Below are 24,228 nucleotides of genomic sequence, written 5' to 3'. Positions count from 1 at the left end.
AACCGGCCAACCGCCCCACCCTGGGCCCTGCGAATGCCCCGGCGTGGCAGGGGGCCTTCCCGATCTCCTCCACCTCCCCCAGACGGGGCGTCTTGAGGCAGAAGGAGGCCTGGACGCGCTCCAGCCCCAAATCTTAGTTCTCACCTTTCACCTTCTAGGCCTCCTTTTGCTCACCTGTAAAATGGGTTGCGTGAGAGCAGGAAGGGAGCGGACTAGGATGTCAAAAATCCCAGCTCCTATCCCCAGGGCTGTCACGGTTTTCTACCTCACTACTGAGTGTGATCTATTCCCACAATTACACACACACCCTCCCCGATCCCTAACAAAAGCAAAAGTATTTAACTTTCGCTTTGGGGGTCTTGCAAGCTTCCTCTTTTAAGAAGACCCTACCGTTAGTGCAGTACCTCAAGATTTCTGCCCCTAGCTCGGATCGTCCTTATCCGTTTGGACTTCCCTCCCCTTGGACCACGGGGACTCGAGGCAGCGTGGGATGCTCCTTCAGCAGATTGGCTATTAACCATACTTATGGAGGAAAGATAAATTGTTTATAATCCAATAATCAGTAACGACTTCGAGAAGTTGTAGGACACAGTGATTTTTGCACACCAAGAAGTTGAACACTGTAATACATGTTTATTGAAAGGAATTTTTAATGTGCTTTAACATTAAATGCCTTTTGGGTTCGATGAACTGCCAAGTTCCTGGGGAGAAAAGACACGGTCCTTTTGCTCATGGATCTTACATTCTAGAAAGAGGATAAGCTATAAACATAGATACAAAAATGATATACGATATTGTATATGAATCTTTTTTTTTTAAAGTGACAAATGCATGAAGTTTATTCTTCCGCTGAGGTTCTGATGTGAGAATCCTTCCTGCAGTTAGGACTGTAAAAGATGGCCTGGGAAGCAAGTGAAGAGGGGAAGGAAGAAATGTTTCAGAACATTAGAAGCTCTCTGGTCCGGAGTATGTAGAGAGGAGCTTCACTATCCTGATTAATGACTTTTGAAGGGCTAAGTAGTAAGGTCAGACGAGGGAGTAAGTACCTTTATGGATGCTAATTTCTTTTCATGAAGGAGGATATTTAAAAAAAAAAAAAAGTGATGCGTCCAGATAAAGGAGATTAGTTTGGCCAGGGTCTAGTTGAAGGATGGCCTGGGTGTGAGCAGCGCCAGGCACCGCCCACATTACTTAAGGTCTGGGTGCCTCAGTTTTCCCATCTGTAAAATGAGGAAAATGAAAATGGGGCCGATCCAAAGGCATTGCTGGAGCACTAGATAGAGAGGGAAGAATTGACTCGTGCCATCATTGTAAAGCGCGGGTCCTGTGTTCCTGAGATGACGCAGCCCAAGCTGTCATCTGAGCGAGGAACAGGTGTGCTGGGATAAGCTTGGGGACCTGTATCTCATGGCCGGCCGAGGATTTTGCCTTAGATGACAAGCTGAGCTGTCATCCCCGAAGAGGCCTTGAGCCCTGGGTCGGTGACAGGCGGAGGGAGGTCCTGGGAGACATGGGGATTAAGAGCCGCCCATCCCTCTCCTTTTTAGGGGAGGATCAGAGAAGTAGCCTGACAGACCCTAGGTCACCTCGGTGGAGACAGTAGCTAAGTTGAGATTCGCACTCAGGTCCTCGGACTCCTGGTCAATCCTGTACCTCTTCAGAGAGGCGCTCGGGGTTCCGGCACTTTCGCTCTCCTCGGCCGGCCGGGGTCGGGGCGGGGGAGAAGGGAAGGGGGATCCGGAGAGGTCATTGGTGGACCGGGAATTAGCTCAGATCCCCGCGGGGAGGAGGGACGGGTTTGTTCCCCGGGGGATTGATGGGGGGGAGGGCGGTGCAGCCGCGTGTCCGCATGCGCACTGCGGCCCCTCCCGTTGGTTCGTCGCGGACCGCGGGGTGGGGGGCCTGACCCCGCCCCTCTCCCGTCCGGGCGGCGGCGGCGGCGGCGGCGGCGGCGGCGGCGGCGGCGACGGCGGCGGAGCGGCGACCCGCGCGGGGCCTTCTGGGAACGGAATCCCCAGGGCTGCCCCTGGCCCCTATGGCGCATGCGCGGGAGGCCGCTCGGTGATCCGCGGCAGCGGCGGTGCTTCCTGCTAGGACTGGCCGGAGGCTCGGGCTACACCGACCCCCTACCCCCACCCCCTCACACTCACCCACCGGGCCGCGACTGCGCAGGGCGGGGCCGGCCGGCACTATGGGCCGCGGTGAGTGCGGGGGCCCGGCCCCCCGCCCCTCCCCCTCCCCTTCTGCCCCCTCCCTCCTCGGCTTCTTCCTTCCCCCCCTCCCCCCGCTCTGCCCTCCCTCCCTCCCTCTCTCCGTCCCTGCTTCCTCCCTACTCCCCTTTTCTCCCTTTCGCCTCCCCTCGGTCCCCATCCCCGCGCCGCTTCCTCTCACCTGCTCCCTCCCTCCTCTTCCCTTCCTCCTCCCCTCCTCCTCCTTCGCCCTCCCCTCCCCCTCCCCCGCCACCTACCTCTGGGTCTGTCTCCTGCCTCCTGCGCCGCCTCCTTCCTCCTCCTCCCGACACGGCGCTCACCCCTCCACCCTCCCCCCAAGTTCCTTCCTACTCGCCAACCTCGCGTCCCCGGGCCGAGGCGGGCCGGCGGCGCGGGGTGACAGGGGCGCCGGGGGGCTTCGGGAAAGGCCGGCGGAGCCCCGGGGCCCTCCTCGCCTGCTGTGCCCTCCATCGAAACTCAGGGTGGGGAAAATGCAGGAACCCTGAAGGCGCCACGGAAGGGGAGGGGGATGGAGGCGCCTCTCCTCCGGAGTGTGTTGGGGGAAACGTCGGGTGGCCTCGGGGACACGCGGGGAGCTCCCCCCAGAGGGCTTGGGGGCGCTTCAATCCTGGCGATCTGCGGGGGGAACGGCGGTCCTCTCGGAAGGGGAGGTCGTGGGGGGTGCTGGCACGCCGCGGTGTGGTGGTCTTGCCGCCCTCTGGGGCTGAGGGCCAAGCTCCGAAGCCCCCCAGGTCGGGCCCTGGGCAAGCTCTCCGGGGCCCCGCCGGAGGCCTCCCGAACCTCCGGGAGGAGCGTCGGGAGCTGTCATCGGCTGACAGGCCCCCATGCCCTGTGTTGCAGGTGTGGGCTAAGCCGGAGGCCCGGCTTGGACTGGACACCACCATGTTTGCAGAGATGTTCAGGTAGCCGAGCGCCGCGGGCATCCCCCTGCTCTCCTTCCCCGTGCTCTGACTGCCCCCGGGCTCTTCCTCGGGGTTGCCTAGGCCCATGTAGGCATGCGACTCGCCCTGGTTTCTCCCTTTTCTGGCCAAGTCTTCCCTCATGCCCTGTCCTGTGTCCCTCCCTGCCCTTCTGCCAGTGCCCACCAGAGTGTCTGTGTTGTCAGGCGAATGGGAGCTGAGCGCACACAATGAATGGGGGCAATGAGAGCAGCGAAGCAGACAGAGCTGGGGGCCCTGGGGCCTCCCCTGTCCCTATTGGCTGGCAGCGCTGTGTGCGGGAGGGTGCCGTGCTCTATGTCAGGTATGGACCTTCCCACGACCCGGTGCCTTCCTCCCTGCCTTTCCCCTCTGGTATTTTTCTCCAGCCCGTTCACTCACAGCTCGGAGCCCGAGCAGCCCAGCCACCCCTCTGTGCCCCGCTCCTGCATCCTTCGAAGTTTCCCACCCCCCACCCCCACCCCCTCCCCCACTCCGCCCTCCTCTTAGATTATGCTGCCCCACCCAGGAGGATCTTGGAATTGGCTTAAGTAGCTCTGCCCCTTGGGAGCACTTGCTGACCTTGCCCCCTAATCCCATCCTTCCTGACCCTGTTCCTCCCCAGTCCAAGTGGCACAGAGCTGTCTTCCCTGGAGCAAACTCGGAGCTACCTCCTCAGTGATGGGACCTGCAAGTGCGGCCTGGAGTGTCCACTCAATGTCCCAAAGGTCAGCGCCACGAGGGTTAGCCAAGGGGGGGAGTGAGGAGCAAGCCCAGAACCTTTCCCAAGAGTCACAAGTCTGGCAACCGTCCCACCAGCTCTGCTTCCTCAGCCTGTCCATACCCTCTGCCCTATAGGTTTTCAACTTTGACCCCTTGGCCCTGGTGACCCCGGGCGGGGCAGGGGTGGGGCCGGCAGCTGAGGAGGACATGACCAAGCTGTGCAACCACAGGCGGAAAGCTGTCGCCATGGCAACGCTATACAGAAGCATGGAGACCACCTGTTCACACCCCTCCCCTGGTGAGAGAAAAGGGGGGATTAGAGGGAGCCTTGGAACCTGGGTGAAGGAGCCAGGGGAGGGTGCTTCCAAGGCTGGGAGGGCTGAGCAGAGAGGATATGGGGAAGATAGGCATGAATGGAGTGGGGCTGCTACGGATGGGGGGGGCTGGAATGAGAGTAGGGGTCAGGCACGGGGAGACCTGATAGAGGTGGAACTGAGGAATGAGAAGTTCTCCAACGAAGAGGTTCCTGGCTTTGACCCTCTTATTTCTGATCTGTTGCAGGAGGGGGAGCAAGCCCCCAACTGTTCCACACTGTGTCCCCAGGTCCCCCGACTGCCCATCCCCCTTGCCGAGCCCCTCCCATAGCCCCACTTAATGGGGGACCCTGTACTCTACCCCCAGAGCCACTCTCTGCATCTCCTCAGCCCTTTCCCCCCTTACCAGGCCCTGGGGGTGTCTTTCCACCCCCAAGGCCTCCTGACCCAGGTACCCCAGGGGGCAGCAACAGCCCCTGCTTCCTCCCGAGGGGCAATGCCCCCTCCCCAGCCCCACCCCCACCCCCTGCTGTCAGTCTCAATGCCTCCCCATACATCTGGGGGACTGCCCTCAGACCCAGCCTGGTCCCTCCGGATCTGGGTTCTCCTCCTGCACCTCTCATTTCCTCTTCACCACCCACGGGGAGTGGCGAGCACCCTCTGGATCCCCCTTTCCACTGCAGTGATGCCTTAACGCCCTCTCCCCTGCCTCCAAGCAATAATCTCCCTGGCTCTTGTGGACCCCCCACTCAGCCACCAGTGTCTTCAGCCTCTATGCACCTGCCCTTGCCCTTGGTCCTGGGGCCTCTGGGAGGGGGTCCCATGGTAGAGGGGACTGGGGCACCCCCATTCCTCGCCAGCAGCCTACTCTCTGCAGCAGCCAAGGCACAGCGCCCCTCACTGCCTCCCCCCAGCACTTTACAGGGCCGAAGGCTTCGAGCCCAGGCGCCTCCTCCTCCCCATCAGCCCTCACCCCGTTCCCAACGCCGCCCCCGCAGGCCTCCAACAGTTCTTCGATTGCTAGAAGGGGGAGGGCCTTTGATACCCCGGAGGACCCGCCCTCGTGCCCCTGCCCCACCATCTTTCCCTCACTCTGAACCATCTAACCCAATCCTTCCCTCTGTGCTATCCCTGCTGGGACTCTCCACCCCTCCCCATTCCGATGGAAGCTTTAACCTTTCGGGGTCTGATGTGCCCCTTCCCCCAACCCTTCCCCTCTCCTCAGGGAGCCCCCCCCAACCCATGCACCCCATCCAGCCCTCCTTACCTGGGACTAGCAGTGGCAGCCTCAGCAGCATGCCAGGTACATGGATGTTATGAAGCAGCTTTCTCTCCCCATGAGTGACTGGGTTGGGGCAGATCAGCCACCCCAGGTGTTTGGGTTGAAGCTTAGAGGGGAACTCCTTCCATGTTGTTTGGGTTGAAATTGGACAGAGAAGCTGTTTTCCCTGGGTAATAGGGTGGGGTTTTCCTTTCTCTTTTCTGACTCTTTGCTTTTTTTTCCTCTCAGGTGCCCCTGCCCCTCCAGCCGCCACCAAAGCCCCCCCGGTTCCCAGCCCTGTCCTTCGAAGCACCCCTGAAGGGATGGGTCCAAGCTGCCCTCTTCCTTCCCTTGGTGGAGGGGAGGCCTTCCCCTTTCCCAGCCCAGAGCAGGGCTTGGCATTGGGTGGAGCAGGCTTTCCAGGACTGCTTGGGGCCCTGCCTCTTCCCTTGAGTTTGGGGCAGCCTCCTCCCCCTCCATTGCTTAGCCACAGTTTGTTGGGTGTGTTGGCTGGGGGTGGGGGGCAGCCTCCCCCTGAGCCCTTCCTGCCTCCTCCTGGGGGTCCAGGCCCTCCTCTGGCCCCTGGCGACCCTGAGGGACCATCACTTTTGGTGGCTTCCTTGCTCCCACCACCCTCCTCGGACCTACTTCCCCCTGCTCCAGCCCCTCCCAGCAACCTCCTTGCCTCACTTCTACCCCTACTGGCTTTGGGTCCTCCATCAGGGGATGGGGAAGGACCTGGGGAGGTGGCTGGGGGTCCAAGTGGGGAGTCATTTCCAGGTTTGGGAGACCTGCCCCCCCTGCTGTTTCCCCCCCTCTCAGCCCCACCTGCCCTCATAGCTTTAAATTCTGCGCTGCTGGCTGCCAGCCTGGACTCCCCTGCAGGGAACCCCTCCCAGGTAAGGATGAGGAAAGAAAAGCAGTAGGTGCTATTAGGAGAAGGAATACAGGGGAGAGGGAGGTGTTCATTTTCCTAGATAAATAATTCCCCAGAGGATGGTAGGAGTTTGAGTGGAAGTGGGAACAGTGCTGTTACTGCTGCTGCTCCTAGAATCCATGAATCTTGGCTGTTGTGACCCATGTTTCTTTTGTCTCAGCCCTGTGTTCTGAGCACCCCTCAACCTGGACCACCTACCTCCAGCGTCACCACGGCAACTACTGACCCCGGGGCCTCCTCTCTGGGCAAGGCCCCTTCCACCTCAGGGAGAACCCCCCCACTCCTCAGCCCTCTGCTGAGCGCCAGCCTGCTGGGTAAGTCCAAGGAGTAGAGATTTCAAAAGTGGTGCCCGCTTTTGTAGAGTGATCATTGGGGAGACTGCCTTCTAAAGGTTAGAATAAATGCCTCAGCCCCCCCTGAATACTTCATGGGATGGTCTGAGTTTGCATCATTTGCAGAGCAAAGCTGACTTGCTTTGCTCATTCTCAGGTGACTTGTCTTCGATGACTAGCAGCCCTGGGACCCTTCCCAGCCTGCTGACCCCTCCAGGCCCTCTTTTCCCTGGCCAGCTTGGGCTCCAGCTCCTCCCTGGGGGAGGTGCCCCCCCACCTCTCTCTGGGGCTTCCAGCCCCTTGACCTGCTTGTTGCAGAGTCTCCAGGTGAGTTCTGGATATTTGCTGCTGTTTTCTTCTCTGGAGGAAGGAGGCAAAGAACTTGGCTTCCTGGGTTATTGTGGGTTGTATCAGGAATGTCAGTGCTGTGATTTGGACTGATTGATTGGGCTTTCTCTTTTGCTCTGCAGCTCCCCACTGAGCAACCAGAAGCTCCCTGCCTGCCCCCTGAGAGTCCCAGCCCAACTGTTGAACCGGAGCCTGCCCGGCCCCCCCTCAGTGCCTTAGCCCCACCCCAGGGTTTCCCTGACCCTCCAGCTCCTGAGTTGTTGACTGGGAGGGGGTCAGGAAAGCGGGGACGGCGGGGAGGTGGGGGATCAAGGGGCATTAATGGGGAGACTAGACCAGGCCGGGGCCGAAAGCCTGGTAGCCGGAGAGAGCCTAGTCGACTGGCCCTTAGGTGGGGAGGACGAGGTGGTTTCAATGGACAGATGGAACGGTCCCCCCGAGGTCCCCACTGGCAGCATAATGGGGAATTGGCTGAAGGGGGGACTGAGCCCAAAGACCTACCCACTCCCATGCCCCAGCCAGATGAGCTCAAGGTGAGTAGAGAAGAAGGGGCCTAATTTCAGGAAATTTCCAAAAAGGATCATGGAAGTACTCCTTTTCCTAATCCCATCTCACAATTTTTCAGGTGCCCCCTGGGGGAGTTAGAAAGTCTCGCAGGGGCAGGAGGAGGAAGAGCAAGTAAGTGCTTAATCTCCAACAGTGACTTTTGTTTCCAAGCCTTTACCCAGTTGCATTTGTGTTTTGAGTTTCATAGCTGTGGTCTCCAAAATGAATGGATGTTCACTTGAATAACTCGGGATGCCTCAGTACAGACAGATCCCCCTGCTTTGCCATGGTCACAGTTCACCAGTCTCACCTCTTTTGCTGGGAGATTGACTTTATCTCCTCATTCTCCTTGTTGCAGCCCCTCCCGAACCAGCAGCAGCTCCCGACAGATTACCCTGGAGTCTAGCCACATGGCTGGGGTAAGTAGGAGAATGAGGAAATGGTGGAGGGGGGGGGGGAAGAAGATAAGCGTCGGCTGAGGGGCTTGATGGAGGAAGAAAGATGGCCTTGTTAGCAGCTGCTAGTGACCTTTCTCTATTCGTCCAGGTGGCTGTTCCCTTGCCCCCCCGGCCCCGTCCTGGTCGTCCTGCCAAGAACAAGAGGAGGAAATTGGCCCCGTAGCAGCCATACCTGGAGCTGGACCTGATCCCCACTCTGGGGGGAGTTGAGCCTTGGGAGTCCCTGCCAATCATCTGTACCTGTGGACAGAAGTGGGTAGGGGGCTGTATATCTCCACCCCCCCTCCAGCCCCCAAGCACAAATGCATTTCCCTCCCCCCATAATCTTGTCCTGAGCCATTCCAGGGGATAGAGAAGCTCACCTCACCCCAAAGCCATGTCACTGATAAGGTCTGGGGGGGTATTTGGCACCTCCCCCCCCAGGTACTAAGGGGAGCATACCCTTCTCCAGGTCTTATTTGCTTAAGTTATTTTTGCACAAATGACTCTTTATATTTAATTCGACTTCATTGTCCCTCTTCCCCAAGCCAGCAGGCTCAGTTTACAAACCTGTGAGCCACTGTTGGCTGCTGCCCTCCTTCCCAGCGAAAGGCACAAAGCAATAAGCATCACTCCCTTCCACCCCTAGCCCCCTTCCCTCTGGCTCAGGTGCCTCAAAGCACAGATCCTACCCCATCCCCACTCCCACCCCCACGGTTTGAAACACACGGAAGCCTCATTTCAGGGTGTAAGCCAGGTTCCTTCCCCTTTTCCTCTGGGGTAAGGGGGGAAAGCGGCCTCCCTTCCCACACACACTACAGTGCCCCCTTTCCCCCATCAAAAATGCTCAGAGACGTTGTCATGACGCTGACGCAAGGATTATGCAACGCAGTCCAACCGGAGTGGCCAGCATGCCCAGCCGTCCAGGGGCTGCCTCATGCCTTTTCTTTTGTAAAGACAAGACCCTTCGGGAGTTTTAATTCTGTTTTGTACTCGCCCTGTGGGGCCTCCACCGCTTTTCTATGGGAGACACTCTTAATTTAACAGATAAGAATATTTTGAAACTCTGGCTCTGGGTCCATGCTCATTTCTTTGTTGGGAACAGCTTATATTTAAAAAATCCTTCCTCCTTCTCTTCCTTTGTTCTGGGAAAGCTATCCAGAATTCTTGCCATCCAGATTGGTTTTCCTGGACAAGGGGGTAGATATGACTAATCCTCGGTGAAGTTACCTTGCTAGAAAACAGCACAGGCTACTTACGGCACAACAGCATTTAATGATCAGAAAGATGTACAGTTAGTCACAGAGCAGCTGTGTACCCCTACTCCCACCACATCCCGGTAAAGCAGTGTTATACATGGGTTAGGAAGATGGCTATTTCTATGCCCCTCCCCCCATCTCCAGGAGCTAAGAGGAGATGCTTCCCTTTGACCACCACTGTTTAATGTTATCAACGGGCTATACACTCCACATGCAGGAGGTCCTCTCCTTTGCAAGGAGAGGGGGACCTGGGATTTTTATAATTGAGGAAGGAGGGAGAACAGCCATACTCAAGCTGATAAGTACAGGATACACAACAGAGACTGCCCCCCCTTCCCCTCCCCCCCCCCACTTCTGTTCACTTCCCTAGTTTCTTCATTCGTGTGTTGATGCTGGCAAAGTTTCCCTCCACTGTGACCAGATTCTCACGCATAGTGGCCTGCACCTAGAAATGAATGATGAGCTCAGTAACTTCTTGTCATAACCTGCAAAGGAATACTTTTAAGATGGTGGAAACGTCTGACTGGAGAAGGCCAAGAAATGGAATGTAAACCCATCATACAATTCTGGAATTGGAAGAGACCTCATCTGGTCTAACCTCACTTTACAGGTGAAGAAACAAACCCAAAGAAATGAAGAGACTTGTTCAAAAAATCATGGCACTAATGGCAGACACAGAACTAATACCACGGTCTCCTCATTCCCCACCAATGCTATGGGAAATGGAATTGGCTACAACTTGTCTAAACCCATCGAACAAAGTTATGGTGTGAAGACTAGAGGGAGAGAGATGCAAAGGGACTTTCAGCCTTGGGCTTGAAACGATGGACTAAGAGTCTCATCTATATACATTAAGATAGGGAGAGTACAGGACCATGCTTTGTTAGAAGATGCAAACCTGAGCCAGTAGGGCAGCATTGTCCTTGAGAGAACCAGCGATCATCTGTTGGGTGGTATCCAGATGTGTCAGGAGCTGACCAAACTGCATAGCTACAATTAGAAGCAAAGACCGGTATTAGGATTTGGTAGCACGCCTCGGGAAGGGAACAAAAGGTTCCACTGCTCACCTCCCACATCCCTCCCAAGTGCCCTCCTGGTCCAGGCTCCCCACCTTGCTCATGCAGCTGCTTTATAGTAACAAGTCGCTGTACTAGCTCAGGAAGTGTAGCAGCAATGGGACTCCAGCGCTGAACTGTCTCATACAACTGATGTACCTGGGAAATTGGGAAACGGAAGGAATTCTGAGGGCGTGGACAGTGACTGCACTGCCTGCTAGGAATTATTCATCAGAAGCAAGCAATGATGTTTCCCATGCAGTGAGGCCTGGTTTAGCTCATGATGGAAGTGATATTTCTAGTGAGACAGAGAGGAAATGGGGCTGAGCCCAGCAGCAGCCGACAAGACACTTGAGACCGAAGGTAGTGGGCAAAAGGGCTGGGTGTGTGCACCCCATCTGCCTCCAGTGAGACACGGTAGGGAAATGATGGGGCAGGGGAGTGGCTCTGACCTTGCTTTGTGTATCTGCATCCTCTACAGCAGCTTTATGCTTAGCAATCTCATTCACCTTCCCTAGGACACTCTGGAAGCACAAATAATAACAGGCAATTAAGACATAAAGAACTCTTACCATCAATGCTTATAACACTGCCAGCTCTCCTGATGAGTACCTGTAGTCTTGCTTCTACTTGATCCAAAGCAGCAAGGTCCAGGGTGCTCACCTTTGCCTGCAATAGCTCCACTGTTTCCTGGGGAAGTGAGGAGAGGGCCAGATATTATGAATATATACTCTGGCCATTACTAAGATAAATGAATTTGCAGCCAGAAATTTGACTAGCTAATACTTGAGAAAACCAATTCCTCCAGAATCCTGATAGCTCCCTCCAGCTTATAGCTCCCTCCCTGCTTACCATCAGGCAGGATCCCTGCAGACCTGCAGACAAGGGATTCTAGAAGGAGAGATGGGAAGAATGAGCGATAACTCCATTTCTGCCATCACTACCACCTTCAATTTTTGCATCCCCACCTTTGCTGGACTTTGAAAACAGGTTTCTTGTACCCTTAGAGGCAGCTGGTGGTACAGGAAGGTAGAATACTGGGCCAAGGGTTAGGAAGAGCTGATGTCAAGTTTAGCCTCAGGTGTTTATCAGCTGTGTGACTGGACAAGTCACTTAACCTGTTGCCCTGTCTGTGAAATGGGGTTAATAGCAGCACCTACCTCCCAGGGTTGTTGGGAGGATTTTTTTGTAAAAAGTGCTTTAGAACATATGCCTGGCACAATAGGGTACTATATTCCCTCCCCTTCTCCCCTCCCTTCTTAGTTCCAAGAATATAGACTCCTGACCTTCCTGTACTGGTTGTGGGAAACAAGGAAAGGCTCTGGCAGGGCATGAGAGTATCTGACCTGAGGGTCCTGGTCACAGCGCACTGTTGCCTCCAGCTCTGACAGCCGTTTTTCAAGCTCTGCAACCTGTAGTGAAAGCAAGGGTAAGAGACTCCCCTAAACTAGAGGAAGGGGTGGCCCCCTTATTACTGTAAAACTGGAAGAATGAGACATGTTTCCCGGCCACTGATTGAATCTACAATCCAACCCTGAGGTAATTTTAGATAGAACCTACATGGAAAATTGCTGCCCTACCTAGTATAGTTTATTACATTCCCGGCCAGTCAAGATTCTGCCAAACTTATCAGTCCTAAGTGCAAAACACTGAGAGTTATCATATTCATTGACACAGAAATAGACAAACTAGACTTAGCTGCTCTGTCTGCCATGGAGCAGGGTGACTATTCTGGCCACTCACCTTGGCAGCCTGGGAGAACTTGTCTTGCTCAGGCCGAGAATGAAGCTCATAAGTGACCAGGCTGCTGTCAGAGGGGGGCCCAGCAGCATCCTTGCCCCCTACCCCAACCCCTTTGTTGCTCTTTGCTGCCTCCAACTGCACCAGTAGACGGCTAGGCCAAAGAGAAAAGATCAACAAGAAATCACATAGGGGGCAGGGGCACAAGTGTGACTTCCTTTTAATTCTCTGTTCCCCACCATAGCTGCAGCCTGGGCTTGCAGAGGCTAGCAAGCCCGGGGTACTCACTTGGCCAGGGCTCCATCAGGGTCAGTGAGGTTGATGGCAGCATCAGGTCCCAGCAGTTTTTCTAAGTGGGAGGCAACAAGCTGCTGCTTCAGAACAGCCAGCTGTTTGGCCAACACCACAGGGGTCAGCTTCTCCTCAGCAGCTGATTCTTTCACTGTTGCCTGAGAGGGGAAGAGGCAAAAACTGGCCAGTCATTTCTAGTCTTGAATATGGTTCCAGGTACCTTCCCCATTTCTCCCATGGTCAAAGGGACAAAGGCCTAGGGGTGGTGGTGGTACAAATGGAGGCTAGTAAAGCACAGTCCTTTGTTACCTTTATCTTTTCCACCTCGGTCATTAATTCTTGAACCTCATGCAACAGTCGCTGGTACTTTTGTTGAGGTGTCTCCTTCAGCCCTAGTCCCTCTCCAAGCTGGAGATCAAGGACAAAAGGAGGTGTTACATCCTTCACGGCAGGGAACTGCCAAATCCCAGAATCCAATCACAAAGTATTATGCTCAATCACTAGTTCATAATATCCCCAAGACTGATGACTTAGAATAACAGCATGGTAAGGAGCAACACCAGCTTATACGGATGTCCCTTTTAATAAGCATCCTCAACAACCAGAGTAACATCTGAAATTTTCCCTTTTAATTGCCTCCCTAGAGGAAAAATCCCCCCTCATAACGAACCATTTCAAACTCTCCAGATTCATATCCTGTTCTTTTGGTTTTCCCAATACGATCTGAAAAGTCTGCATGGGAAGAAAAGAGAGGAGAAAGGAATAGAAATGTTGTCCCATTTGTTACAGCTTCTAAGTCTCAGGAAAGAGAGGGGATTTGGAGAATTATTTCCACCAGAGGTTCCTTAAAAAGTCTTTCTCGTCCACTAAAAGTCCAGAATGCAGGAGGCCGCTTCTGGGCCTTGTCTCCCACTCTCCCCTCCCGCCCCCCCCTCCACATACCCATCTCATTTTTAGTTTTACCCTTATCAATCCTCCTGCCTAATACCACACCCAAGCCTGGCCTCACCAAGTCCCTTGGTCCCCACTCTTTTGTCTTTGAATTTGTCATAGGCGGCATTTGGGTTGACAATGATGTGTTCCACACTTGTACTTGTCAGCTCCTCCTGTAAAGACAGGTATTTTAGACTAAGAAGTCTTTCCAAGCCATTCACCCAAAGTCTTCCCCACACCCAAACCATCAATGAATGTCTCCTCTGTGTTTTACTTCATTGGGGGAAAGAGTAAAAAACAACACTTTGATACTTCTATCTCAGTTCAAAGAGAGGAAATAAATTTTCCCTTCCTGTCAGTTTGAACAAGATTTCTACGGAAACAAGGGATCTAGTACCAAAGCTACAGCCTTAGTTCTCTGTCAACAGCCATCCTTTGCTTCAGCTGGGAATGAATAACAGAGATTATCTCCTGTGTTTTCAACAACAAACTCCAGGAGCTTGCAGTATTATTTAAGCCATTCCATGTATTCTAAATACTGCCCTCCCCCCCAAATCCAGATCTGGTAACACAACTTAGTCTCACTCCAAACCTCCTTGTCACAAAGGGATGAAAAGGATAACAAGCTAGCAGGCAGTGCTAACTGATGGAACAGGCATTAGAACACTGCCGGTACTGTCCAAAGTTGGAGCAATGCTCTCTAGGATTGGGGGGGTGGGGGGGAGGTGTCAATGACCATTCGCTAACCTGTCAAGCTAAGATTGAGAAATTTAGATGGGATTGTCTTCTGAAAGATAACACAGAAGCAAGAACCCATTATATGCCTGGCCTGCAGAAAAGATGTCAGGTTCAATCCAGAAAATAGCTATAACTATAAAACACAGAATCCATGATTTATGCCAGTGGAAGTTGGCTTTTCATGGATTGAAGCCGATTCTAGAATAACCCCACTACAAAGACTTTTCAGGAAAGGGGATGTTGCTGTGGATGGAATGTGAAATGAGTAAAAAAAACTCAATTCGGAAGTCCTAAGATGGAAAAAGTAGTTAACCCACTAATACAAACATGTATCTTTTTCATCTCTACCCCTTGATTCTAATGTCTTATAGGATAGCGCTCCCTCCCCAAATACTTGAGAGGTCTGACATCCATCCCTATAGTATAGCAGACTTCAGCCAAGGTTAAAATACTAATCTTATTTTGGAGAAAGAGATTTTTTTCTCCTTTCTCTTCCAGCCTGAGTGTGGAGCACAGAGAAATGGTGGGAGAAAGCAACTCAGATCTTCAGAGCTCCATCCTTGACCAGGTACCCTACCATTCTTTGGGATTAGTCAGAGAAGGAACCAGTATATTAGTGGCAGCTTTATGGGAAGAAAAAAAAAAAGGAGGAGGGAAGTACATTAAGGGAAAGAAACACTTAATCTTTTGTCTTTACCTCTTCTCTAGGGGAAGCCATGGGCAGTTGTGATAAACAGAGAACATAGGGTCAAGAGCCCAGGACCAGAAGAAAAACAAAGGCACTTTTGAGATCAAAAGCATCCTTTTGCCAATCCTTTCTGGGGTGTTGTGCCCAAAGCACCACCACATCCTGGTATCCAATCAATGAATATCTTGGTCTCTGATCTCTAACATGTGACTGGAAAAGAACTCAAATTAAGGGAATAAAGTCCTTGAAACATCTAGGATAAAGTTAAGCATGGAGGTAACTATATTCTCTTCAGTCCTCCCTTGAATCCCCTCCTTTCTTCCCTAGACAGGACCCTGATTAGCAAGGAAAGTGAAGTTAAAAACTCTTATTAAAAATTTTAAGTTTTAAGAATAACAGTCTTTTAATTCAAGGAGAGAGAATTCCTTGGGCAGGGGAGGGGGTTGTAAAAAATTTGCTAATCTCAGAGAATTTCAATCTTAGGACATATGAACAGAGATCAGCACCAACTTATTACAGCCTGGGACTTGGATGTGAGACAGAATGAGACAGAAAATTCACCTGCAGTCTTCAACTGTAGGTCCCTGCCCCTCACCTAGCAGCACTGACAATGAGTCTAGAACACCAATATTACATGACTGGCTTCAGGAGCCTCTTTTAAGTATGTGTTATCCCTAGAAGGCGCAGGAGAATAGTGTTGAGGGATCCTACCTCATATACGAGTAAGTATGCTCTTACATTCTAGGGTCTACCTTAAGACCAAATTGGTCCAGGAGGTATATATGATGATGGTAGAATGATGGGACTGAGGTCAAGTCAGCTATATGGGCAGGGAATGGAAGGATGAGAAGTTCGTAGAGACAAAAGGGCCGCAAGAACACCCATCCCATCATAGCACACCCGTTAAAAAAGCAGACAAAAGGTCAGGCTTCTTACCAGCTCCTGGCGGTTTCCCCAGAGGTGAGAAAGTCAAAAGAGGTTAAGAGGAAAAGGAGTGGGAAAGTTGGGGGGAAAAAAAGACAAAATTGTTATTAGCACATTGTCACATGCACTACATGATACTCTTAAAACATACTGTACCACAGGGCCCCAGGGAAGCTTAGCAAAACCTTGGTAACAGTTAATTACGGATGAGATTCCCACATAAAAAGAGTGGGAAATAGGAAGACCCTCCCCTCCCCTAAGGTAGCAAGGCCATATAGGAGTTTAGATAAAAGGGTGATCACTAAAAAAATAGTAGAACATCAGTAGTTTAAGATGATCAGCCAGTGACATGGGTTAAGGAAAAGAGGAATCAAAGCATTTCAGAGCTAAAAAGGACTTCTTCTTTTATAAATGGGAAATAATGGCCCAGAAGAATGGCAGGGTGTGAAGGAGATTCTTTTGCCCTTCCAAAGACCTCTGGTTGAGTGGTTAGCCCCTGGCATGAGTTTTCTTACTATCCTAGTATCTGAGGCTTGGGGAGCACAAGACATTTAAGATGACAGCATAAGGGAAGGGAGGAGCAAATGTTCAGGTTAGGCAGGACAGCTAATGCCAGCTGCTGACAAAGGAAGTGGGAAGAACTGTCAAACACTTATTTTCTCTTGCTGCTGCTACTGTTGCAGTGGTGGTAAAATGGTCCCTAACTCCAATCCTTTTCTCATTCCCCTAGTCCTAGGAACACCTAATTTTGGTTATTGCTAAATAACTTCCTTGTTCCTTGAATAAGCCAGCTTAATTTTACTATGATGAACTAGCAGGGGGAGACCAAAGTTCAAAAGAACTTAAATATTCAGCTCCCAAATTCCCTTGTTATACATTTCCGGATGGAGAGGAAGAATAAACAAAGACAGTTGCTATAAACCTAGGCTACCATAGATGGTTCCTACCCTCAGGAAATGCTGAATTAGTTATCTCCAGGAGGGGAAAATCCCTTAAAGATGCTCCAAAGGTGCAGACATTAGGGATGGATATCTGGAATCTTAGTCTCCTCCGTGTAGTTCAGGCATAGCTGTATCCTGATTGCATTTCTCATTCCACAGTCACTTCCTCTAGTGCCTGTTTCTGGCCCAGGTAAGGTTCCTCCTTTAATATGAACTAAAGCTCCATTTTCAATTTTGCTCTCTGAGCAAGGAAAGGGTTCAATGGTAAAGCCTTGATGGAAAGCTTGCATAGGTGCTCACATGCAAACCCAGAGACTATGCCCTTCTCATCCTTGTCCCAGTGACATAAAGCTGGCTCAGGGAGAGAAGTAAATAGTCATCAGGGAGTAGCTGCCCAAATTCAAATCTAAACCATGAAGAATGAGCAGCAGGAGGTAAAAAAAATCCCAAAACTTTCCAATGGAAATAACCAAGTGATGTAGTTTTCAAATCATGTCTCCAGTATGTGTCAGAGAATGAAATCTTATACATAATTCCCATTACCTGGGGTTGTATCGATCACCAAAAAGGCATAAAATACCAATCATCCTGACTGAAAAGTCTCAGATGTCCTAATCATGGGTCCCAGTTGGGACATTTGATGTAGCATTTTTCATATGCCTCTGTTCCTCACTCACTCTATTTAATCTTTAAACTCACCAGGGGCATTTGGTCAAATGATTACACAAATGCTGGGGGACCTGGGAGTGGGGTGCTGGTAGTGGTGAATATGAGGTAAGGAATCAAAGGAGGAGGCCAAAAGCTCACTTTGCTCTGATTTTGGTATGATACCAAAGAAATAGCTAGGCAAACATGGTGGTTAGAAGGATACTGCTGGAGAATTTAACTTAGAGTTTACCTATAAAATCAAAGAAAAATTCACTCTAAAGGAGGGGTACAATAAAACAGTTAATTCTAAATCACTCTTTCTTCAAACTCTAGGGACCAAGGTTGAAGCTATTTTTAGAATTTATAATAGATGAAGATGTGTTATAAATAATAAAAAAGACTATACTTGATTTTAGAATACATATGATTCTCTCTCATCTTTATCCTCCAAAAACCAAGATTTAAGTGCTTAGGTTGATATTAAATTTAATTTGCAATTCCAAACACATACCAATTGTTCCTCCATTCAGAAGAGGTAATATGCTGGGCAATTAGAAAAAGCCAGTGTGGGAAATAAAAATTTCCATGGATCTCTATCACACACAACTTAAAAATCTTGGTAGCTATTCCCAGAGATGTTCCTTTGATGCAGAAAGAGGCACTGGCCTAAAGTGATAGGACCTTGATCCAACATAGTTCAAAGCTATTCTTCTATATCTACTGATTTTCTTACCAGCTGGGAAAAGGAAGTGTGTTATTTTCCCATTTTCTGCTCCTTAAGTCAATGGAATCCTTGTACCTAAATGCCTTGATAATCTTTTTATCTCCTTGTACTATCCTCCATCTAATAGTTTGAATTAAGATGCTTATAAAGAGAAATGGCAATAGTAATCCATTTAGACTTATATATCCAAAACTTGACTAACCATCTTTAAACAGGAGGCCGGCAGGCATCAAAATCACCCAATCAGGTGTTTAAGGATTAGTGACAACAAAAGGACAAGGGGCAGTGCACTGGCATGCAAGATGGAAAACAAGAAACATGCAAAGTAGAAGCACTGAATGGTCTTACTTGTGCAAACTAGTGTCCAGGCAAGGTGGTGAGGAGGGAGGGGGAAAGCATTAGGAAAAACTCAGATAAGTTCATGTGCATCAACAGTTAATAAACACAATTAAGCATATTCTATTTATCCCCAAACCAAAGGGAGGAAAACAATCTGCTGTTTCTTTTTCAGGGATGGAGAACAGTCAACCCTACCCATCCTCCTCAGAGTATGAACAAGCTCTTTAAGTGGCCAGGAAACTACTGGCTATGCCACAGCCCTCTCAAGAATTTGCAAGGGGACAATAGGATTTCCCATTACCTGGCACTGAGGACTTACATATGGCCCATGTGCTTATTAGTTAAGAATGTTAATTTTCTCTTGCTTCCCTGCTTTAGTAGATTCAAAAACCACGAATAGACCAATTCATAGACTGAAGTCAAGTACTGACAGGTAAAGTGTAGAAAATAGAGTTTACCTTTAGGAATTAACTTTCCTCAATTTTTTTTTTTACCTTTTACCTACCAAAAACAAATATACATGTCCCAATTATTTTGGAACTTGGCCTGAGAAAACCAAACTTGTGTTTGGAGAGCAGTGAAGGATAACTTGTAGTATGAGAAGAGTGATATGGTTAGATCAGCAAGGCCCTTTAGTTGGCCCAGCACCCTGGACTCATTCCTGTTTTGAAATATCATTTCTTGCTGAAGTTACTTTAATGCACTGTGAGGAATTTAGGACCTTTCCCTTTAGGACCTTATACCTTTCCCCTAACAGCTTTCTGAGAATAGCAACATTTATTTCCAAGTATACTATTAAGTAGCGATTATAAAATTCTGGATACATTTTATTTATTTAAGTTACCATCACTATTTGTGGCTTAATTTAAGATCACTGGGCCAGACAAAGTTTCATTCACAATGAAGAACTAATAGATGTTACCATATTGATTGTTACTAGCGCTAAAGCTACTTCATTGTTCCTTTAATCAAAAGTCTGGAGATGGAATTAGAGAATACCATCACTTAGGGAAGTGGAATGGGGGCTTTGTATGAATTTATGTGAGAGACTCAAGGTTGAATAATGATGATGTGTGCTTTTTACCCACCCTATATCTTTTAAGGAGAGAGATATTGGGAGAAGAATAGATATCAAAGAAATTAAAATTGCTGAAATTTTAATTCACATATGTCTCTTTATACATTTAAATCTGAATTAAAAACAGAAGTGAAGCCATTACTCAGCTTCATTCTCAAACCATCTCTCCAGGATCCAAAGGGACAAGCTGTAATCAGATGCATTAGCTTTATGGCAGGAAACATCCAAAGCCTTGGCCACTCCTAAAGCAGCTGAAGGCATACTTATCTCTCTACTTTCAGTGCTAGAGTCACTAAAAGAAATGTTGAGGGAAAGCAACTAAACTTATGTCATCATTTCTCCAGTTTCCTAGACCTGTTATTCATGGATACTGAACAAAGGATTCAGGGAAATAAGTATTATACTCATCTTTCTTATTTGTTGTGAGAGATTATTAGAGTCTGGAAAAGACCTGCTTATGTTCTATATGGGAGAGAAACAGCTGACCAGGAATGGACATCTTTTTTAGCTCTTCTCTCTCAGGTACTTATCAGCCTATTAAGCCTATTCCTTGGCTACAGAAGCATAGCCAGGCATGTTACCCTCGGCTCAGTGGCTCTGATTCTTAAGGAGAACCTTTCTTGGATATTAGGAATACTTCAATAAAAAAAATTCACAATTTATTTTTCATCTTGGTAGGGTTCCTCTGAAATATATTTCTGTCCTTGAATTGATTGGTCAGCAGTAGAGTCCCATTCAGTATCTCTCCATGAAAACTTGACATTTCTTCTAGATTCTAGACAGGCCAAAGCTGAAACTGGCAGAATTCCTGAATTGTGGCATTATGGTGATGTGCTCGGCACCTCCCACTTATGACCTTTAAAGAGGAGAGAGATGACTAATCCACAGGACTTTTAAGAATAGCCTTTATAGTGACAGGTAAGAATAGCTCACAAGCAATAAAAGATGCTTCAGCCACACTCACACATTATTCTTTGGACAACTGCATCACACTACATCCAACTCCATATGACTGCAGCTTTGGGACATGACATGCGAGCAACTAGGGAGAGAGATGCCACAAGAGACACACACCACAGAAAGTGGGGTGGGGTAGAAGATAAGGTTTGCAAATCAAGGGCAACTGCCATGTGGGAGAGCCAAACACGGAAAAAGTGAGTATGCCAAGCCACACATTATCAGCCAGCATTCAGCACCCCCCAACTGACCAGAAAACTCCCAAATACAGCCAAAAGATTCATACACATATATATATAAAGCCTGCCTCCTGAGGATGGTAAGCCATACTGTCTTTTGTTCACCCTAGCCCAGGACATAGTGGGAATACCAGAAACACATAATACAATTAAGCATATTCTTTATCCCCAAATCAAAGGGAGGGAAATAACCTGCTGTTTCTTTTTCAGGGATAGAAAAGGGTCAATTCTACTTGTCTTCAAAGTTTGAACAAGCTGCATAAGAGGCCAGGACACTGCTGGCTGTGCCATAGGCCTCTCAGGGCATCACTGTTTGTCATGGATGGTTGTCTTGCCCTGGCAAGATAAACTAATCAGACAGCTTTTGGTACTCTCACCCTAGTTTGTACCTTTTAATATGCACTTCTTTGTTAGGTCTTATATAGTCTTTGGGTGTATCTTATTCTATTAGCTTGGGGGTTGAGGCTGTGTTCCTTGAAAAGGACTGTATTTCTTCTTTTCTACTACACAAAGCTCTCTATATAAGGGAGACCTGAATACATGATGTGCTAAATGTTCTGTTGTCCGAGGACTACACTCACAGTTTTCCCCATACCATCTCTCTTCTCTGAACATCTTCCTACATTTAAAATTCTCTTAAAGCACCTTTTCTTTGCTAAGTGAATCAATTCCTCTGTAATCTTTCTTTGTCATGACCTTTCCCCAATCTCTGTAAAAAGCTCCAAAACCACAACCCTTTCTTCAATCTATGAAGCTCTGCACTAGGTAAGTCACCAGTTCCCAGGAAAGAGAATATTGAGTGAAATACTGTCTGAAGAAAACATGACTCAACCTTGGAAAGTTTATAGCATCTCAGGTTTCATGTTTGTTTTTAAACAATAATCAGGTCCCAGGAGTCTGAGTTTTTCCTAACCTCAGTTATTTCGCTCAGATTGTACCAGCTGAACTCAAGAACAGAGTTTTGTAGGTCAGAATTAACTGTCTTTGGTATTTCTCCTTCATGCTCCAAATTAAATGTTAAGTCTAAGTGCTTTGTATGACCAACAACTCAAAATACACTGGAACACCAGCTTTTTCTTGTGGCTTATTAGCAATGGGGATGAGAGAGGCTAAGCATCAAGGGACTTGTGGGGCAACATACGGTCTTACCGAATCAAATTCTGCTTGGTCGTCCTCTGGGAGGTCGCTGGTCTCATAAACATCTGGCTCATTTCTGGCCTGCAGGTAGAAGAAGTGACCAACCTACTTCATGACAAAGTATCAACCAATTCCCTTCCCTATTCCACTAATCATGGCTAATAGAGAAGACAGGATGATTCCCATATCACCTGCCTGCTCACCTGTCCCTCATCCTTCACCTAGCCCAGGGAACCTGCACAAGGCTGGTGGCTGAAGCAACTGAAACTAAATGGTAGAAGTTGAATGTGAGTTATGACAAAGAGACTGTATTCACCTGAGGGTTAAGCACTGTACTTTTGACTAATATGGGAAGACAGCATGAGATGGACAAGGACAAGTCTTTCTTTTCACTATGTGTCAATGGGGATATTAGCTCAACTACAGGGTACATCAAATGTATTTATATGGGATCACAGATTTTAGAGTTTTAGACAAAGAGTTATAAACCTAATCTAAGAATGAACATTGCTCCAACCTCATATCCACCATTAGTCAGTCCTGGCAAAAGTGGAAATAGGCAGCAAGGGGTAAGCAGGTCATAATATGGGAGTGTCAAAGGCTATTTAGTCAATATTTGTTTCATTTTGGTGAAATATCAGGTACAGGAGGCTGGGGGGGAGTGTATTGATAATAAAGAGGAAATATGAAATGGTAGGGATAGTTTAAGAGAGGTAGAATGCAATGGAAATGAGTGGGAAGATAAGATAGGAGAAGAGGAAACATTTTTGGTTAATAGGAGTGAAGGTGAAGGGACCAAGTTTTATTGTGAGAAGGGGTCAAGTTTCTAAGGTATAAGTTGAGGGTGGATGAAATGTTAGGGTGTAGGTATAGTCTAAGAAAACTACACTATAAGAGAATTATTGGCAGTCTGAAAGAGCACACCAACAGAGAAGAAAACAAAGGGAAGGTGAAAGTTCTCACAGAGAGCTTCTTGTATGACAATAAATACGAACAATTTATATGACAATATTGTAAAGACAAATCTATTTTAAAAACTGACCAATGCAACAACAACCAGCCAGCATTCCAGGGGGTAGATTCAATGCCATCCATGTCCTCAAAGAGAGGTGGTGGACTCCAGATGAAGAATGGAATATATTGCTTTTTGAGGAGGCCACTGTAGGGATTTTTGTTTAACTTCATGTTTTTTTGTACCATTATGATATTAAAATTAAAAGATATCAAGCATCTCTTTTCTCTGCCTCCATGCTCTCCTAATCTCACCCTACCTCCCCTCAAAGAAAAATACTTGTAAGAAATAGTATGTATATTTTGTGGTAAGGATTTTATCCTCCCCCCCCCCTTTCCCAATGGGAAAAGGGGAAGAAAATAAATGCTTATTAAATGAAAAAAAAAAGAGGTAGAAAGGAGCTCAGGTAGGAAGCTAAGTGGTCAGAATAATCTGTAGAGAGCTACAATGCAAGGAGGATGGGCGGAGACAGGGAGACAGAAGCCTGGAGGAAAGATCTGACAGGAGGAAGGGGGAAAAAAATCCTTGAATGGGTTTATATGGAGCTGGGGGGAGAAGGGGCGGGTGTTTCTTAATCTTTCTTGTACAACAAACAACTTTGACAGTCTGATGAAACCTATGAATCTACTGTTTTTTAAAAGCACAAAATAAATACTAGGATTACAAAGGAATCAATTATACAGAAAGTCAGTTATCAAAATACTGAAAGAAAAGTTCACGGACCGGAGATTAAGAACTAGTAGTGATTTAAAAGCGGAGGCCGTGAAGAAGCTTCGGAGAGGCGGCCGGCCTACCCGTGGGCCTCGGGGGAGGACTGAGGCACAGACGGAAGCCACAGGGGGGAGCTTTGGGAAAGCAGCTAGTGCAGTCCCCTAATTTGACCGAGACAGGACCGGCGGCCCCAAACCGGGTAAGGGACTTGCCCGCGGTGCATGGGGAGTGAGGGAGCCGGGCAGGATTCGGACTCGGCTCCGGCTCCTACAGCGCTCTATGCCGGCCGCACCCCGGGACGGGGTGGGGGTGGGGTGCCGGGGGAAGGTCCGAGCAGGGCGGGGGCAGCCCGCCGGGCGGCTGGGGTCTGTCGGGGGCCGCGCGCGAGCCGGGGCGCTCGAGCCGGCGCCCACGGGCGGGTCCCCGGCCGTGGCCCAAGCTTTTTGGCCGGGGAGGGACCGTGCCGGGCCGCGGGGCGGGGACTGTCCGGGCCCTCTACTCACAATGCCGGGAAGGTCGGCGTATTTGGGGTCCGCCATGACAGTGGCAGAGAAGGGCAGGGAAGACAGGGCGGGGGGGGTCCGGGGCTTCGGCGGGGCCGGAGCCGAGGCTCAAGCTCTGCCCGCGGAAGAAGCCGGTCGGGATCCCAGTCCAGGGTTTAGTCAGATGCGGCGACAGGGGCGGCTGAGGGGCACGAAGTCTCGCGAAAGAACGGCCGGGAGTAGGCTGGGCCGAGAGAGGCAGAAGCTGATCTCGCGAGAACTGAGG

The 24,228-nt window shown here is 49.5% G+C and overlaps 2 protein-coding genes and 1 pseudogene across 9 annotated transcripts; 1 reads left to right on the top strand and 2 right to left on the bottom strand.

The window, feature by feature from the left end:
- Positions 1 to 619: 619 nt before the first annotated feature.
- LOC116419685 lies at positions 620 to 2,044 on the bottom strand (annotated as a pseudogene).
- On the top strand, positions 1,947 to 15,114 carry MBD6 (methyl-CpG binding domain protein 6). Of its 6 annotated transcripts, XR_004229962.1 has the most exons (15): positions 1,947 to 2,201; positions 3,072 to 3,133; positions 3,337 to 3,473; positions 3,774 to 3,876; positions 4,007 to 4,169; positions 4,433 to 5,488; positions 5,696 to 6,345; positions 6,544 to 6,697; positions 6,873 to 7,042; positions 7,186 to 7,596; positions 7,689 to 7,741; positions 7,968 to 8,028; positions 8,156 to 8,323; positions 14,561 to 14,630; positions 14,771 to 15,114. XR_004229962.1 is itself a non-coding variant. In XM_031941090.1 (13 exons), exons 3-13 carry the CDS (start codon positions 3,361 to 3,363, stop codon positions 8,228 to 8,230), a joined length of 3,009 nt encoding a protein of 1,002 aa, XP_031796950.1. In that variant the 5' UTR covers positions 1,947 to 2,201; positions 3,072 to 3,133; positions 3,337 to 3,360; the 3' UTR covers positions 8,231 to 9,115. The 6 variants fall into 6 exon arrangements, 3 of the variants coding, with proteins under 3 accessions (XP_031796950.1, XP_031796951.1, XP_031796952.1); XR_004229964.1 differs by lacking the exons at positions 14,561 to 14,630; positions 14,771 to 15,114 and adding an exon at positions 8,898 to 9,115 and having other exon boundaries at positions 8,156 to 8,319; XR_004229963.1 differs by lacking the exons at positions 14,561 to 14,630; positions 14,771 to 15,114 and adding an exon at positions 8,898 to 9,115.
- On the bottom strand, positions 9,302 to 24,228 carry DCTN2 (dynactin subunit 2). Of its 3 annotated transcripts, XM_031941093.1 has the most exons (16): positions 23,964 to 24,215; positions 21,750 to 21,818; positions 18,336 to 18,344; positions 15,687 to 15,692; positions 13,401 to 13,497; positions 13,062 to 13,123; positions 12,701 to 12,799; positions 12,389 to 12,549; positions 12,104 to 12,254; positions 11,707 to 11,772; positions 11,213 to 11,251; positions 10,973 to 11,050; positions 10,813 to 10,884; positions 10,417 to 10,519; positions 10,204 to 10,295; positions 9,302 to 9,750 (listed from the first exon to the last, which is right to left on the bottom strand). In XM_031941093.1, the coding sequence occupies exons 1-16, from the start codon at positions 23,997 to 23,999 to the stop codon at positions 9,664 to 9,666; spliced, it is 1,227 nt and encodes a 408-aa protein (XP_031796953.1). In that variant the 5' UTR covers positions 24,000 to 24,215; the 3' UTR covers positions 9,302 to 9,663. The 3 variants fall into 3 exon arrangements, with proteins under 3 accessions (XP_031796953.1, XP_031796954.1, XP_031796955.1); XM_031941094.1 differs by lacking the exon at positions 18,336 to 18,344 and having other exon boundaries at positions 23,964 to 24,228; XM_031941095.1 differs by lacking the exons at positions 15,687 to 15,692; positions 18,336 to 18,344.

This window comes from Sarcophilus harrisii, chromosome 5, assembly GCF_902635505.1.
Source record: "Sarcophilus harrisii chromosome 5, mSarHar1.11, whole genome shotgun sequence".
Taxonomy (NCBI): domain Eukaryota; kingdom Metazoa; phylum Chordata; class Mammalia; order Dasyuromorphia; family Dasyuridae; genus Sarcophilus; species Sarcophilus harrisii.
This window is presented reverse-complemented; position numbering and strand designations above follow the sequence as displayed.